General features: G+C 45.8%; 1 protein-coding gene across 1 annotated transcript in view; it reads right to left on the bottom strand.

The window, feature by feature from the left end:
- The window catches only part of LOC128737786 (uncharacterized), a 146,169-nt gene that overhangs the window by 13,917 nt on the left and 115,157 nt on the right, over positions 1–17,095 (bottom strand). The window contains exon 3 of the mRNA XM_053832493.1: positions 30–9,114. Within this exon, the coding sequence (XP_053688468.1) occupies positions 30–9,098 (9,069 nt within the window). The 5' untranslated portion in view covers positions 9,099–9,114. The remainder of the gene's footprint in view (positions 1–29; positions 9,115–17,095) is intronic.

The following is a 17,095-nucleotide window of genomic DNA, read 5'->3' as shown; positions in this document are numbered from 1 at the left end:
GGAAACAAAACTAAATTTAAGAAACTCACCGAATAACCCAGTCGAGCTGCCTTGTGCATGACACTCTCGCCAACTCCCTTATTCAGCACCCAACTACGAATCTCCTTATTGATGTGCGACTCATCCTTCGACTCCAGATTCTCGTACGCCGAAATCATCTTCTTTTTCGGCACCAGCGGTGTACTGCTTTCACCGCCGACACTGGCCGGAACGGGCTTTTTCTTCTTCCGAATATAGTCGAAACCAGAACTCCCCTTTCGGCGGCTTTTGTGTGCCTTCTTTTTGCCGACTCCCTTGAACGAAACCGGCGTCGCTAGGTCCCGCTCGGAAACAATGGACGGTGTATCGCCGTCCTCGGTTGCTTTCTCCAACTCCTTCAGAACACTATCCTGCGTTTCGTCGTCCAACTCTTCCAGCTTAATTTTTGAACTGGATGTTGGCTGCGCAGCAGCCGCAGCTGCTCTTAACCTCTCTTCTTCAGCTTTTTTCTGCGCTAGAAAGGTCGCCACATTGTTACTTTTGGTGAGCATTTCGTTGTACATCTCATCGTAGGTTAGGTTGCGGAGTTCCTGAGCGCACCCTAGTGGGGGTGCGCTCTGTGGTCTCTGATCGTCTCCACCGAAAACCTCCCGAATGATCTCCTTGCTTTGCATCACCTTCTGTTCGGTGCGCGTTCGGGATTTCAAAATGGCTGTATCAAAAAGCGATTTTTTCTTCCGATTGAAGAGAGCTTCGCTCTCCGCACCGGGCGTCGGAAGCAGTTCGAATTCCGGTTTAGGCTTTGCCGCTTCCTTATCGTTGCTGTTAGATTTGGACTTTTTTGCCTTCGCTTGCTTAACATGGCGCAGCATCCGCTCGTGCAGCATCTCTATGATCGACGTAAACTTATCGTTTCCCTCGAGCTTTCGCTTCTCCTCCTGCTGTTCTTTGTTGAGACTGTTCACCTTTCCGCCCTGCTTGGCAGCGGCCTTGGTTTTAATCCTCTTCGCCGCCGGACTCTGATCCTTTTGGTTGATCTTCCGGACGATCTCCGAGAAGGTTTCCGATTCATCACTGTGGTGCGAGTCCAGATCTGGGAGAGAAGCGGATATCCGGTGAACGTACTGTTTACCTCCGATCATGATCAACTGCGGAGGCACCTTCAGGGATCGCTTGAACTCGTAAAACTCCTTCTCCCAGCCTGGGTAAAAATTTTCGCTCGTATTTTCCGTCGCACAGTCCTTGGAGGTTTTCTTCGGATGACGGCCGCGCTTCTTCGGTGGTGCTTCCGATTTGACGTTGTTCTTCTTTTCGGAGGAGGCACCGCCTCCGGTTACGGTTGACGATTGTTTAGCTGGGGTTTTATACTCCTGACTGTTGCCCCGCTTGGATGCGGACGACGGAGCCGACGTTTCCGAACACTTTTGTCGGCGCGATCGCAAACGCTCCGAGACGGTTTCGGCGTCACTTTCCTCCGAACTATCCGAGGCGGAAGTCGTTTGCAGTTTGGACGTTTTGGCGATTCGCTTTTTTGTGCCTACTGATTTGGTGTCCGAATCACTGTCCAGAATTCGTTTCTTCGTATTTTCCAGTTTGACATTAACGGCGTTCTTTTTCCCCTTCTGAGGGGTTGTGCTTTCCGACTTTTTTCGTTGATTAACAAAGTTGCCAACGATCTTATCGTTTCTCAGCACCTTACTGTTGGACTTACGCTTCTCCAGTTCCAGCTTACTTTTCGATCGGGTCATTGTTTCCAGCTCTTCCTCCGAGGATTCCGAACTGCTTGAAGTTTCTTCCACAACCTTCGATCTGGACGTCGTTCTAGTTTTCCCCTGCTTCTTCGAACCTTTTTTGGCATCCTTCTCACTCCGATCGGATTCTCCTTCGTTAAACTGCGCCTCTGCTTCGCGGTTTTTCTTCTCATTAGCACTCTCTTTAGGTCTCACACCACCCCCGCCGTCGCTATCGGAGCGTGTCTCCTGCTTTATCGTCTCACTTTTCCCATCCGACGACCCCCGCTCCTTACCACAGGGAGACCTTTGCGTTTTCGGATCTTCCTCATCCGAGCTCATATCCGTCTCATTCTCCTGCTTAATCTGAGACTGACACCGACTGACCCGTTTGGAATTACTCCCATCCGAATCAGACGAAGTCTGATTCATCTTCTTACGCTTCCGCAAATCTTTCGCACCTTCTTCCTCCTCTTCCTCATCTTCCCCATCAGTATTAACATCGGACAACTTGAGCGGAACGCTCGACCGATGCCGCAACTTCCGAGCTCTCATCTTCGAGCGTTGCACCACCCTCCTCGTATCGGTCTCACTCTCCGAACTGCTCGAACGGCCCAGTTTGGCTTCGTGCTTTTGCTCCAGCTCCAAGCGTTGCTTCTCGCGAATGTTTCGAGCCAACTTCTCCGTCAGCTTTTCCATGGTAGAATTTCGAACCGTCGTCGCTTGCAGTCCCGACCCGGGATCATCCTTCACCGTCGTTTCACCCGTCGAATTGGTGTGCTGCGTCAGTTTCAGCAGATGAAGCGGTTTATCCTCGTCGCTGGAGCTGGAAAATTCCCCCGGCATTTCTTGGGCTGCCGACTTGAGGACCTCCTGGGGGATGTCCGCGAGCGTACTGCTAGCTATTCCCGGTAGATTATCGGTGCGAAAGGAGTCCGGTTGTGAGTTTGCGGTTGCTGTATCCTGGTCTCGTGCGCCTCCGGCGATGCCACGTTTTCGACGACCTCGCTTTTTGCCGGTTTGCAGCTGTTCTACGAACTCGTTACAGGCGCTGCCCCAATCGAGCATGTCCAGCGCGGAGGCGCCTTCAATGTCCGGTGGGGGCTCGATTGGTTCCTTAGGGATTTCGTCCGGTTCCGGTTTCACCGGACTGGTCGATTGTTGGCGAGGGGACTCAGCAGGGGGCGCCTGTGGCGCTTCGGACGTTGTGCTCGGGGTGTCAAAAGCTGGAATCGGTGTGTACGCTTTCATGGCCCCTTTCGAACGAAAATGCGATGGAGGCAGGGAGTTTGTGTTCGTGTCCGCTGGTTTGCTGGTGCCGTCCTCTTCGGACATCTCCGAGCTGGGTTGCTTGCGGAGTTGATTGATGCGTTCCTTTTGCTCCAAGCTGGTTCGTAGTTTGGAAATTACCGATTGGTCGGCCCCTCGGTGTTGAGGGGAAGTTAGAGTTGATGGGTGTCCGGCTCCGGACGACTCCGGATGGCTGGGGTATTGTTTTGGGGCGTCGCTTATCAAGTGGGGGATGTTCTCATAGGACCGACTGTGATGGTTTTCCACTATATTTGGAGAACGTATCGGGTAGTTTTGCAGCAAGCTTTCCGGATGTTGTTTGTAGGGAACCGGTTGCGGCTGGCCACCGTACTGAATGTGCGAATGCATCAGTACCGTCGACGTCGTCGAGGGAGGCAGTTGTTGGCTTTTCTGGCTGTCGGGTGTACAAGTTGATTGCTCTACCGATGATCCGTAGTACTTCGAATCACCGTGGCCGTCACGAAAGGGCTCCGGTTTGGGGTAGAACTGCCGCTCATCCGCGTGTCCGCCGTACGGCGGATGGTAGTCCGTCCGGTGCGGCGGATGGGGAGCTTCTTCCTGCATCCGTACGGGTTCCGGTCTACTGGACGACTGGTAACTGGTCTGGATGACAGACGGGTGCGGATCGACCGGTCGAACGTTCTGCTGGACTACGCTGGAGTGCTGCGAAACCGTCGGCGAAGCGTGAGTTTGTGCCGCAGTTGTCAGAACGCCACGGGTTATCGAGGGAGCTTCCGAACGCTTCTGATCGGCGTAGTAAATGCCGGCCGGTTGGGGACTTGCCGGTTCCTGTTTGATCGGTACCGGATAGTAGTCTCGAGGAGCCGCTGGACCCGGGTACGGATAGGGACCAGGACCAGGATAACTGTTGTCATACGGACGATGAATGGCGGACTCCTCGACTCGTGCCATTTTGGTGGGGGAAGTCTTCGGTATCGTTTCGGCCGGACGCTTCTTCGCCGGAGCCAGGACAGATGGGATTCGAGTGGAAAATTTTCCCGCCTGGAGGTCCGCTATCACTTCGGCTGAGGGGGACGTTTGCTTTTTGAGCATGCTCTCGACAAATTTACGATCTTCGATGCGAGGATCGCTTGCTGTCGGGGGTTTTGGCGGAAGTCCCGCTTGTTTGCCGCCACCGCCTGGACGTCCGATATCGTGCGGTGGGTAGTAGACGCTTCTACTGCTGACCGAAGAAGTTGCCGGCTTGGCATTGTTTGCATAGTACGGATCGGGCTTCGACGAAGGTCCCGGTTGTTGGTAGGGGGGCATCCCGCCGGGAGGCATTCGCTGAGGGTATTGACCCGGTGGAATTCCGTAGGGAACGTGTTGTTCGCGATGATCCAGCGGAGCTGGAGGTCTCGCCGAAGGCGATGGATAGCGACTGTCCTGTGGATATCGATCTGAACTGCCACCGACGGCTCGGTAGTTTGCCGACATGTAGGCGTCGGTTCGTTTGTCATACCCGGGAGGGATTGCCGGACTAATTCCGGCCATTTGTGGTTGATGGTGTTCCGGCTGTGCCGGACTAGGCGCTGGGGAAGACTTCGACGATGAAGCTGGTTGTTGAAGGGTTTGCTGATTCGGAGGCATCGGTGGTACTTCACGGGACATTAGTGGATGATATGGTTGTGTCGGGGCCGGTGCTGGTCGCTCCGGATGCCTGGGGATGTGGATCTTGAAGTTCGGATTGAAGTTAACCTTCGGGACGACGTCCCGATTGCGACTGTTGTGCCCGTACTGGTCGTCACTGGCCGTTGAATCGGCCTTGGTCTTGACGGTTTTGACGGACAAATCCAGCGGGGACTCGCGTTTGGTTGTACTTGTTGCAGGAGCCACGGTCGTTGAGGAAGGCGCCGCAGGCGCTGTATTCGCCGTAGCAATCACCTTCACCGGTATGTTCTTACTGATGGGCGGTTGAATGACGGGATTCTGCCGTTCGTCTCGCATCACCGTAGCTCGTTCGGCGGGCGGGTAACCGCCGCCAGAGGGACCTGCTTGCGCCGGTGGAACGACCTGCTGGGATTGTTGTTGGTAGTGTTGCCACGCGGGGTCCTTGCTCATCGCCGGAACTGCGCCGTGAGTCGGATTGTACTGTTGAGGATAAGGCTGCGAGGAGGTTGCCTTCATTTGAGGTGCCGCAGGATAGTGCTGCCCGGACGGGTAGTGCTCCGGATGCGTCGCTGGATGAGGTCTCTGCTCGGCGTAGGCCGCCGCACGGGATCCGGTGCTGCGTTCCTGGCTGTAGGCATTACTTATCACAGATGGTTGCTGCTTCTCGGAAGACCGCTCGTACGGGGAACTTGGGTAGGAACTTTTACCGGGTGGAGGACCGTATTGGGAATCGTTGCCGCTCCCAGGAGGATATCCCGGGTAGTGGGAAGCCTTCGAAGAGCTCGGTTGAACCGCCTGCGGCGGATAACCCGGGTGTTGTTTGGATGAAGGATGATACGAGGGTTCGCTGGGTGGGTAACGTTGAGCAGGTGACGGATCACGGCCGGCGTGTTTGTAAAACTGAGCTTCCGACTTTCGCATTTCTCCCTCGGGATTGATTCGCGCTGGATACTGCGCGTATTGGTTGTAGTAGTTGAGATTCTCCTGGCTGTGAGAGTATCGTGAGGCCACCGTTGGAGCGCTGGGCTGCGTATGAACGGCCGATGTGGACACCGCCCTTGATCGACCGTATTCGTCATAGTGCTGGTCTTGAGGTTTGTGCGGCGGATGCCGCACATAATCTCCACTGCTTCCAGGGTAGGGATGACCCCCGGGTTTAACGGAGGACGTTTGCTTCTCCTTCATCTGATGGGCCTGCCGAACTTCGGCAAATTTCTGCTCCATATTATAGTCCAAACTTTTGTACCCAGGCTTATAGCAATCCTTATCGATTTCAATACTAACCATGCGTTCGCCACTACCCCCCGGATAATACTGGGTGTACTTCGTCACGGAATTCCCCGGTGGTCCCGGTGGGCCGGGGTACGGCGCCGGTGAGGAAGACGACGGACTGGGCGATTTATAGCTGTGCGTGCTTGGCCCGGGCTGAAGTCCGTACGCGCTTCCTCCGGGGCTTGGGGAGTTTTTTTGGTGCATAAAATGGTTCGGACTAACGGAGGTGGCCGATGCCGACGAGGGGGACGAGGTGGCACTGCCACCGTGTGGGCTAGGAATAATTCGGCTTTGACTGGGCCAACCGGACGGGGGATGCATTCCGCTCGGGGCATTCGATTTCGGAGCCGGAATCGGAATCGGACTTCGATTCTGGTTGGGGTGCATTGGCGTTGGCGAAGAGGCCGCTGACGAAGCAGGGCTGATCGCTTGCTGTTTGTGGTGCTCCGGTGGTGGCGGTTGATAGTACTTGTTGGATGGAGGAGTGGCCGCCGAATGGTGGCCACGGTAGTACGGATCGTAAGGTGATCGATCGCGAGGGACGGGCTCTGCTGGTGGTCTGCTTCCGGAGGGAACTCGAGCAGAGCTCGCCTGGGGAGGCATTTCGTAGGATTGCTTGAGTTTGAAGTCCCGGTAGAGAATCTCTTTCGAGGATGCCATCATTTGAGCTTCTCGCTGCTCGGCGGACGGTGAACGAGGTCGCGGAGCATGATGGGGATGGTACTGTTGTTGGGGATGATAATGCGAGTTCGGTGATTGGGAAGGATTGGCGTGAACTCGGCTTTCATTGGGTTTCAGCGTTATGATGGTTCCTTCCTGACGGAGTTGTTTTTCTTTGTGTTCGAGGCGAAAGTCAGGCTCCTTTGATTTGGGCAGGGCCTGCTGCTGCGGTTCGGGATAGTACGTTTTGACGTGATTAACAATGATACCCCCGGGATGCGAAGCGTGTGAAGGTTGCATGACCTCCTTGCTTTTGCTTGTCGCCGCCGGTGGATAAGGTGGATAACCGGGGTACGCGTGAACCGGAGGTTCACTAGTTAACGGTGGAGGTCCCTTATGAGGACCAGCGGTTGAGTACTGATGAGTATATCGATCTTTGTCGCTTGGCTGTGGATAGGCTGGATTCCACGGCTTGCTTGGATCGGGAAGACCAGCCGAAGGTGTTTTGTGTATGACGTGAGCTTTCGGTTCTTCCAGCTGCATCTGCATGGAAGCCTCCGGTCTGTACAGATTCGGAGGATTAGGCCTTGACGTTGGAGGTTTCTCAATGCGGTAATTCGTCAAACTAGGACCGGACACTTGAGAGGAAGGGCCTTTTACCACACTCGGCAGTTCCTGCCGAGGAGGATTCTTAAGCTGCAAATCGCTGATGTAGTTACGTTGCTTACTAATCTCTGCAAATGAGGCCTGGTTCATGTAGGCCGCTCGCTCATCAGCCATTCGTGAAGATGACGGTGGAGGCGGCGGCGGAGCCGCCTTAGCACTAAAACTTTTCGAGAAATCTGGATTAGCAATCTGCAGCTCGTGGGAACGTGAGGTAGTAGCCGCCGGGCCTGGGCCAGGTGCAGGAATACTGGAGCTGGACTGCGGAACACTTGAAGCTGGTAGGATGCGACTAAAATCCGGCGTTTTCATCTGTAACTGACTAAGGCTTTTGGTAGAAGGTAAGCTTCTACCCCGGTTTGAGCTTGTCGTCGACGTTGGGGTCGTCGTGGACAAGCTGGGTGCCGTGAAAATCGGCTTGCTAAAATCCGGCAGCTCAGCATAATACATTGTCTTCGAACGCTTTACTGGTGGGCTGCTGCTAGCTGCACTTGTCGGTTGCTGATCAGTCTCCTTCGTTGTATTCGATAAATCCAGTGAGGCAGCAGCGCCAGCTGCCACGGAAGTTGTGCTCGAAGAAGCCGCCAGCGGCGGCCCCGTTGGGGATGAGCTCATCCCCGGTTTAGGCCACTCCCGAAAATCTAACGAAGCACTTCGACTGTACGTATCACTCGCACTTTCTTCGTGCACCGACTCACTACCACTGCCACTAACCTTACTCTCCGTGGAGTGTCGCAACCGAGCGAATGATTCTTCTGTCCGATTTGGTTTCACTTCGGCGCTTTCACTACTCTTCACCACATTACTGCTATCACTACTGTTACTGCTGCTGTTGCTGAACGATGAACTTGGTTCTACGGATTCAGGTCGGGCACTGGAACACGCCGGTGGAGTACTTTTACTATCCAACGTCGTACCACCCTTGAAACCGTCCTCCTTCGATTTCTCGTCCTGCCTCAGAGGACCCCCTCCGAGGGTGGCTCTACTGAGGGACGACGTAGTCGCCAGTGTTGCCTCCCCGTTGGTGCTGCTGACACCGCTCATAATCAATCTACTGTTCTCCAACCGCTTGGTACTGTCCTGCATCCCGTTCAGCAGGGAGAACTTTATCACCTTGTGCATAAGGCTGCCACCTTCGACTTTCACTTCAATCTCGTCGTCGTTACCTTCGGTAACATCGAGTATACTAAGATCACTGATTCCATTGATTTTTATTCTATTATCACCAGTGACGACGCTTTTCACGCCCACACTACCACTGCCACTACAGCTGCTGACGAAGCTAACGCTACTACTGTTGTTGTTGCTGCTGTTGTTACTACCATTGTTCACACTAACACTGTTTCTAACACTCTGACAATTACCACTAGTACTAGTACTATTGTTACTACATCCGGGTACGTCACTGTTTGACGTCACACTATTAGCTCCATTCACCGTGGCTTCCGTTTCACCACCGATCGGTTGAGCAATCGTTGAGGTATCAGCCAGCGGAGCTGGCACATCCTGGCGGTTGTCAGCGCTACCAGGATCTGCATTCTGCGGCTCTGCCGGAGTGACCTGGATCGGCACACTTTGCTCGACGGCACTGTCAGCGTCCGTCGGAGCGGACGACGCTTCCGACATCGGATCATTGTTTCGGTGCTGCTGAGCCGGCGGTGATTGCAACGAATCGCCCGTCGAAGGGGCCGGTTGCGGCGACTGGCTTTGTCGTCCGATGTCGCTCTTTTCGACGACGTTCGTCGTCGTCGAGGGATCCGCTGTTTCGTTGGAGGACGGTTCCGGTTGAGCAGGTGGCTGGTCAATGGCTAGCGGATCGGTCGCGTACTGCGACGGATCTTGTGGTGAAGCTACGTGCTGTGTTGATTGCATCTTTCATTTGTAGATTCTGAAAGGGAGAGGAAAGAAAAACAAGGGGTTCAGTACAGAATTCAAAGAGAATAAAATCTCTAGAAAGCAAGCAGTTGTAAGCGAACAAAATATAACTTTTTGGTACATTTGGAATTTGTACTTGTGCTGTGAAGTACAACCCAATATAGTAAACAAAGACACAATTCGAGGTATAAGCCTTCAGTTACTCTACACTAAATAGAATTATGAACAGATTAACGTTTCTTTAAACAATCATTTGGATTTCCGATGGAACATCAACAATTCCACGAGAAAAAAAAACTATCAAAATTTAAAAGTTCTCTAATTTTGTTAAAATTATGTGTGCTTGCGGAAAATTTTAGACCAACATTTTATTTAGCGCCTAGGGTGTCTCTTTCTGAGTTAGAGTGGCCCCAAAATGGTCATGCTTTCCAACCTATTCTCTTCTAAAAATGCAAAACTATTGAATCAATAAGCCGATATCAATGATTATGGTATCAGATGATAGGTATTTCAATGGTATGCAAACCAAAGAGACCCTCTTGTTGCATTTTTTCATCACCAAAATAAACCCCGTTAATTTAAAAACGGCCGTCTGCAGAGACTTCACCCAGCAAACATTTTGGTCTGTATAACTTAATTCTAAATGAGATAAACGTCAGCATATAAGGTTTATCAAATCATATATCATGCGCAGAAACGGCATATGCATGCAAAAGTGGAGGCGATATACATGATTTAGTTCTTCAGAATAATTGAAATGCCGACAAATCAAAACAGTTTATACGACTGAGCCGATTGACTGGATTGCATTTCGACACAGTTACGATAATATTTCTACTCTACCCTTCGCCTTTCCCCATGTGGTAAATGGCAAGTGTCAAAAATTGCATACAGAGCAGGCTATTTATAGCTAAATATTCGCCCTGAAAGTCAATGAGACAAAAAAGTAAAAGCTTTGCTGAAAGCTTTTTTTCATAAGCTTCCAGATATTAACGACCTGTCACAATTATTTATTTATTTACTAGTCTTCGATGGTATCGCACAGACAGTTCCTAATTCTAATACATACTTATTCTAAATTTAAAAGTCATTCTACTAATATTAAAATCATAAGAGTCAGACACTACATTGAATTCACGACAACATACGTCAATAGGATTGTTCTGGCCAAATAGAGTGCGATGAAATATTTATTTAACTTTTAACAATATTTAACATAATTTAACAATATTTAACTTTTTTGTTTATATCATTTAAAACAAAGCTGTACTCACCTGGTTTAGAACCAAGAACCACCCGTACCGCAGTATTTGTTCATTACCTTTAAGCTATTGGTACATCAGTACCTCAATGATATTTTTGCACATCTTAAACCAAAGTCATCGTACATGTAAGCAATGAGATCCTATCTGATGCATTGAACATGTAAGTACGGATTTGATTTATTCTCATCCGACATACGAGTTTGTGTCAATTGTGACTGAATTAGAGTGTCGTAAATAAGTTTGCATTTGATCGTTAATTTTAATGATAATGCTGACTTCATGGAATGATATGCACTACCTTTGATAGCATTCCGTGGTACAGATTGTTCTAAATATACATTAGAATACGTTATATGCATATTCATATTTGATTACATAGAAATAATATTATTAAAGCTCAAACATTTTTGTATGTTGTCTGTTATTTCAGAAGCTCTTAAAAAGAAATTAAAAGTTTTTTAAAATAGAATGCTTAACATTTAGATGCTATAGGACAGCTCAAAATTGCTTACAACAATAAGCATCAAACATTATTTTTTACTGTACCAGTTTAATGCTGAAAGTCTTTTTCCAATTCCACTTAACATTTGCATTTCTTCTGAAAAGCCATAAGATGCACTGATATTAAGGCATTTAGATTAGCGGAATGGATCATAATCTAGACTTGCCCAGTTCTGAGAAATACTCTCCTTGGTAAATTTTAAGATTTCCGTTCGTTCACTTACCTATCAGAGAAATATCTAAAAAAATATGAGTTTCTATTTTTAACATTTTTAATTTTTAAAACGTTACGTTACGTGATTTTAATACGTCAAAAAACAATCAAACTCCTCAAAGAGTGCTTTTTCAAAAAGATTTTTTATTGTCTTGTCAGTATGACTTAATCATTATATGCTTGCTGCTTAATATTTAGGCGGGCTTATTTGAATTATTAACATTTTAAAATAGTTAAAAAGGTAATTGTAAAAGTTTTTCAAACCAGATAATAGTTTTTTGAATATTCCGCCACAATAAAAATAAGTTCGATGCACCTTTACACACAAGTTTAATGCACCTAGAATCTCATGATTATCACTGCTTGTATATAAATCTAAAACGATGTCATATACGACATTTTGCAAAACATAATCCGATGAAAACTGTAATTAAATACGATTACATCTTCATGATAGCCATTGTTGGTAACTAAATCTAAGAAATCGTCATGTGCGATATTCGCTAAGCATAATCCGATTATCTTTCGACCTATTTACGATTTTTACTATTAATTCGTATATCAATCATCGTGTGCATTACATACGATGAAATTTACACAATGTGCTTACAACATGTGTACATTTATACGAGTCCGATGTGATATCCACTTATATAAGATTAAATCTCGACATGAATATACGATATCTGGTTTGCTGGGCAGATGCATAGAGTTGTAAAAAAGTCAGGTGCCGAATGAGAAAAAAGCTCCGGGGCGTTAAATTATTAGGCAGCATATGTTCCAATGTCAATACACTTCCGTTGGTACGTCCGTTGGTACCTGGAAAATCTCGGATCTCCAGAACATTTGAGAACGACAAACTTCTCGTTAAATGTTTTGCGTCCAAAGGTACGTGGATGACCAAATATTTGTTTTAATGATTTTGTTCCAGTAGTACAACGATTTGCGGCAGAAAAAGTGATCCCTTCCTCATTGGCGAAACTAGTGGTCATTTCTAGGAGGGCCAAAGCTCTCGGCATTTTTTTCAATCATTTTATTTGGTCGGCCGGGTCCATTTTCTAGGGGGGGGCTAAGTCTCTCCACCGATGCCTTTCCTAGGCCGCATTGCTGTTGGACAACTATTCAGCCCATCGTACGAACGACATACGACTGCAAAGCGCTGATGAGTTTCTCCCGGCAATCACCCAGTTGATAGACCAGCACGTGATTCAAAACATCAACTTGCGATACCATGAATAGCTTTTGACACATTCCGCCGTGACGTTACAACGTTTTGACTTTTCTTTGCAAATTATTTATGTTTTAGCTTAGAAAATCATTGAGAAACCCCCAAATATTATTATATATTTGGAAAGAGCATAAAATTTTCTATTAAAAGTGAACAAATTAATAGCATTTGCTTTGCCCAGATTGGTTTGGAAAGCAAATATGTAGCGTGACGTTACAACGCGCCAGAAATAAGTCTTATGGTTCTTCTGTTAAAAAACATGAAAATTCTGCTCTCTTTCAAATTTTATCTGAAGATGTTCTTCTATGATTTGATAAGAGATGAATACTGAACAACTTACCGTTTTCAGAATTTCGATAGTTAGTGAAGTTAATTTTTAAACAGCTTTTACTTTTCGTGACGTTACAACGCTCTGCTTTGCACAGAGAGGGTCGTAGCTCCATTGTAACGTCACGAAAAATCTGTTCATTTAATATTCGTTAATTATCGCTGTTGCTGCCCTCTGTATATAAGGGATAATCCAAAAATGTGTTGTTAATTTGTCTTTCACTATTTTACCTACGTAATTGTGGAGTTGTTCACAAATTACGTCGCGCAGTGGGAGGGATTCTAAGAAAGTGAGACATAAGTAATAGCATCGAAACCTTAAGACATAGCATAATAGTTGCTTCAAAAATTTTTCTTGATTTAAAAAGCACTTTCTAGTGGAGAAAAAATATTCGGACATTAGGGTGTCCTCAAGTAGATACAAAAATATTTTCTCTATTTTAAGTCAGAAATGATTGTTGTCTACAAAACATTTGTATAAAAATTAATTTTAAGAAACTTTGTTGAATACTGAAGATTTATATTTCGTACATGAAAAAAGTTATAGAGCCAAAATCTTAGGGACACCCTTAAAAATAGCTTTTTTCCATCTCGCTCTTTTATAACGCTTCGCGTGGCTTAAAAATGTTCTAATAAATTGGTAATCAAATTAAATTGCATATTTTTGTCGAAAATAGTAGGCTCTATCTTTTTCCCTTTAGAAGCTATTACTGGCTTTTTTATTTTTATATGTACTTTTTAATGTACTGTATCTCGGAGAAAAGCTGCTAATCTCACTTGTTTTTTGTGAGTCAAATTATGCTGTATTCCACCATGTACAACATAGGGTAGAACACTGTGGAATATCTAAAAAAAGGTATTATGAAGGCAACCGTAGGTGAACGTGTCGAAATAAAAGAAACAAGGGATAGCTCCTAAAGGGAAAAAGATGGAGCTCTAGTATCTTCGACGAAAATGTGCAATTTAATTCGATTACCAATTTATTAGAACATCTAAAAAGCTTCAATCAGTTGTAACTTAGGTTCTACTTTACTTATCATCATTCTTTAGGCACCGTTTTAAAGGTATTTTTGAGTACAAAGAGAACACGGATTATTAGTTTGTTCGAATTTGTACTTTTCTACGAAAGCGAAAAAGTACGCCTTTTTCGTGACGTTACAACGCAAGAAAATGGTCCAATTTCATCCACTTGAAATACAAAATAACTGTAAAATTACATCCAAACTATTTTTGGAATGGATTCAGCATATATTCCTTTGTAAGTTGGTCGAAAACAAGTGATATTATGCAAAGTATTAGCGCACTGTAGCAGCATTTTCAAGAATATCACGAAAAATCATTTATTTCTTGTAAATTTAATTTATTTTCGATACACGTTTTATATAACTTCCGAAAATGCTAGAATACCAGTTATGGCAGTTTTGAAAGGTTCAAACATTGCCAAATTATGGAAAAATAATCAACAATGCTAAAAGCATGTTTTATAAAATGTCTGATTGGTATACCGGCCCGCGGAATGTGTCTTTTGCTTTACCTTATGGCATACGACAACGGACATAACACTAATAAACATTTGAAGAAAATATCGTTAAAATAAATTTTTGGATACGGGAAGCTTGGGCCGGATTGGGCAATGTTATAATACGACGTGTTGGAAGAAGATTGCACTGTCAATAAGTTAAGAATCACGAATGGCCGAAATCCAAACGGCCGAATTCCAACAACAGTCACAGAAGGCCGAATCACGAAAGGCCGAATCACGAAAGGGTGATTTTCCCAGAATACCCAAATCAACAAAATTTTTATTGCTCAGACTTTATTGTTAGACTTTACACATTTTGAATAAATTTTTCATCTATTTCTCTCCGCGAATTTGAAATATCCCCTCGAAAGACCTTTAAAATTTTCCCCTCTTTTGTTGCACTTGCCTTTTGTTCCACTCGCAGCTCTGGGATGATCAGCGTCAATGATAGGTGAAGGAAAAAAGCTTTTCGTAAAATTCTGTACCTTAGTTTCAGAAAAACAAGACATTCTCTGCGTCTTTTTTCTTGGTAGATATAGTATAGATGATTGATAGTTGTTTCTTCCCCTAAGCGCGAATGATTTACGTTTATTATACGGTGCGAGGCCTATTGATCGTGTCAGTAGCAAATCTTTTCTAGATGATTCAGGGCGAGACGGAAGTCGGAAGCGCTGGCCACTGCGTGGGGGCAGCCCTCCCGCAGAAACTACTACTATTTAGGTGCATGCATTTTGCTAGGTTTACTGACTAGTAGGGATTATCCCTTAGTTAAGTCCAAACGAGCGGCAGCGAGTAAGGACAGCATATACCCAGCATTTGTGCAGGCTGAAAGCCGTGATCATTTTCGGCCGAATATGACGTTCGGTCCTACGTGTTTCAGCCTTTTGTGATTCGGCCATTCGTGATTCGGCCATTAGATATATTATGCCATTTGTTATTTCGGCCATTTGTGTTTCGGTCATTCATGATTCGGCCATTCGTGATTCGGCCATTCGTAGGTAATCCCTTATAACGTAGAAGAACCCTATGCTGGCTAAACATACACAGATGCAGACATTCTAATATTCCTGATGTTAATGAAGAATGAGGAACCAGAGCAACCTGAAAAACTAGACCGAAGTTTAAAAAGTTAAAGTTTAAAGCTCAAGACCTCGCTTAATTAATATCCCACTATAGCATTACACTGTATAACTACCCGAGCTTTCGCACTGGCTCAGACCACAAGCTGTCAGCGATCTTTGCATTAATAGTTAAAGCGAAAGAAATGGTGCTTGCAGCAATAATCTGGATTACCGATGGGATCTTCTTTGCCCCCAGTTCAGATCTTCAAGCAGCTTAGAACCCGCGTCTCATGCCGCATGACTTTGTCACCATAATTAAAACCAGTGGGTGTTGAGCCCAGCTGCGAAATGGAGCGGAATTGTGACGACCGAATAGTGGCAATCGTTGCCACACGAGATACCAAACACAATGTCGTTTTACTTAACTTTATTTCACTGATGCTGTCCGCATCCGGACTATTCGGTGGTACGACATAGACTAACTTAACTGATGAACGAGAGCGCTACCGATCTACAGATATGGTTGAATACTCTCACAAACGATCACTCCCGATAAATTATTTTAATCGGCTCTAGGCTCAGCTATTCTGATCGAAATTGAATTATACCGTTTATCGCTACACTAAAACACAAATTTAATTCAAGCCACAACAGTGGGTTTTCGGTTTCCTTTTCGGTTGATGTTTGGAGAGGCAAACATTAAAATGATTACTGTGTTCAACCTTCTACAAATAGGGTAAAGAACTGGTTTTAAGCAGTCTAAGCGGGTCACTGATTGTTTTACCTTATTACAAGCGGTGGGTTGACTAAGTGGGGGATATCAGCATACCAATCTTCTTGCTATCTTTATTTCTTCAAGCTGTTACCATTGGAAGACACTATTGTTGAGCTAAACTTTTGATTTTTCGCTTTAAAAGTTGGAGCGGTGGAACTAATTTTGAACAGACCGAACATATTTTCACCCGCAAGGTGCTTTCTTAAGCAATCCTGAAATCTGAATTTTTTACGTCCCCATAAAAAATCCCTCGAACTCTTCCCCCTATTCAGTAAGTTCGCGTTCCTATCCGCAACCTACTAATCGGCATCTGATGCGTAATCGGCATAGCGTATCGGCATAGATGCGTAAAATGCCATCTGTCTAAATTGTTTATCGGGGCATACACTCACCACGCCGTTCGGCAAACGGTATTCGTCGTCTCTTTTATTCTCTAGTGTTCTTATGGGAAACTGCGAGTTTGTCGTCTCACTCGCTGTTCATAAGGATGGTGGGAGAACAAAAGAGGTAAACATATAGCAGTACAAACGATCCGACTCAGAACAGTGTTGTCAAAGCAAATAACATTGAAACACATCGTTGCTTTATTAAATCACTGAGAAAATCTTCGAAAATTATTGAAAAGCTGTCTTTTGTGTTGTTTTTTAATAAAGAAAAATTAATTATGAACATACATTTCTCTTGAAAGTATTGAACCACGTTTTCACCATAGGAGGTTTCAGTTCATTTCAAACTTAAAATTCTTATTTCCAAAACCGAAACAGTGTCTTGGCAACACGATAGTTCATCAGTTGTGCTGCAGCTGCTGCTAGTGGTGAACAGGTTCCGTCAATTCAGAATTTGTTTTCAGTTTTGTTAGAAAATAATAAAACTTTCGGCTAGTGACAAAGCCTTAGATAATAGAAAAAAGAGAGTGAATAATATGGTATGTGACAATTGAGTGCTTGACTTTTAGAGTGGTTGTAATCAGTGCTGAAAAATGTGATGGATTCGTTAGTAGCGAGGTGGCGATTGCCTTCGGCAGCTGAAAAATGTACGTTTTTGGACAACAATTTTTAATTCATCATATTTCTTGTCATATTTCATATCATATTGTGTTTG

Source organism: Sabethes cyaneus, chromosome 2 (assembly GCF_943734655.1).
Source record: "Sabethes cyaneus chromosome 2, idSabCyanKW18_F2, whole genome shotgun sequence".
Lineage (NCBI taxonomy): Eukaryota > Metazoa > Arthropoda > Insecta > Diptera > Culicidae > Sabethes > Sabethes cyaneus.
Note: the sequence above shows the minus strand (reverse complement) of the source record. Positions and strands in the feature narration are given on the sequence as shown.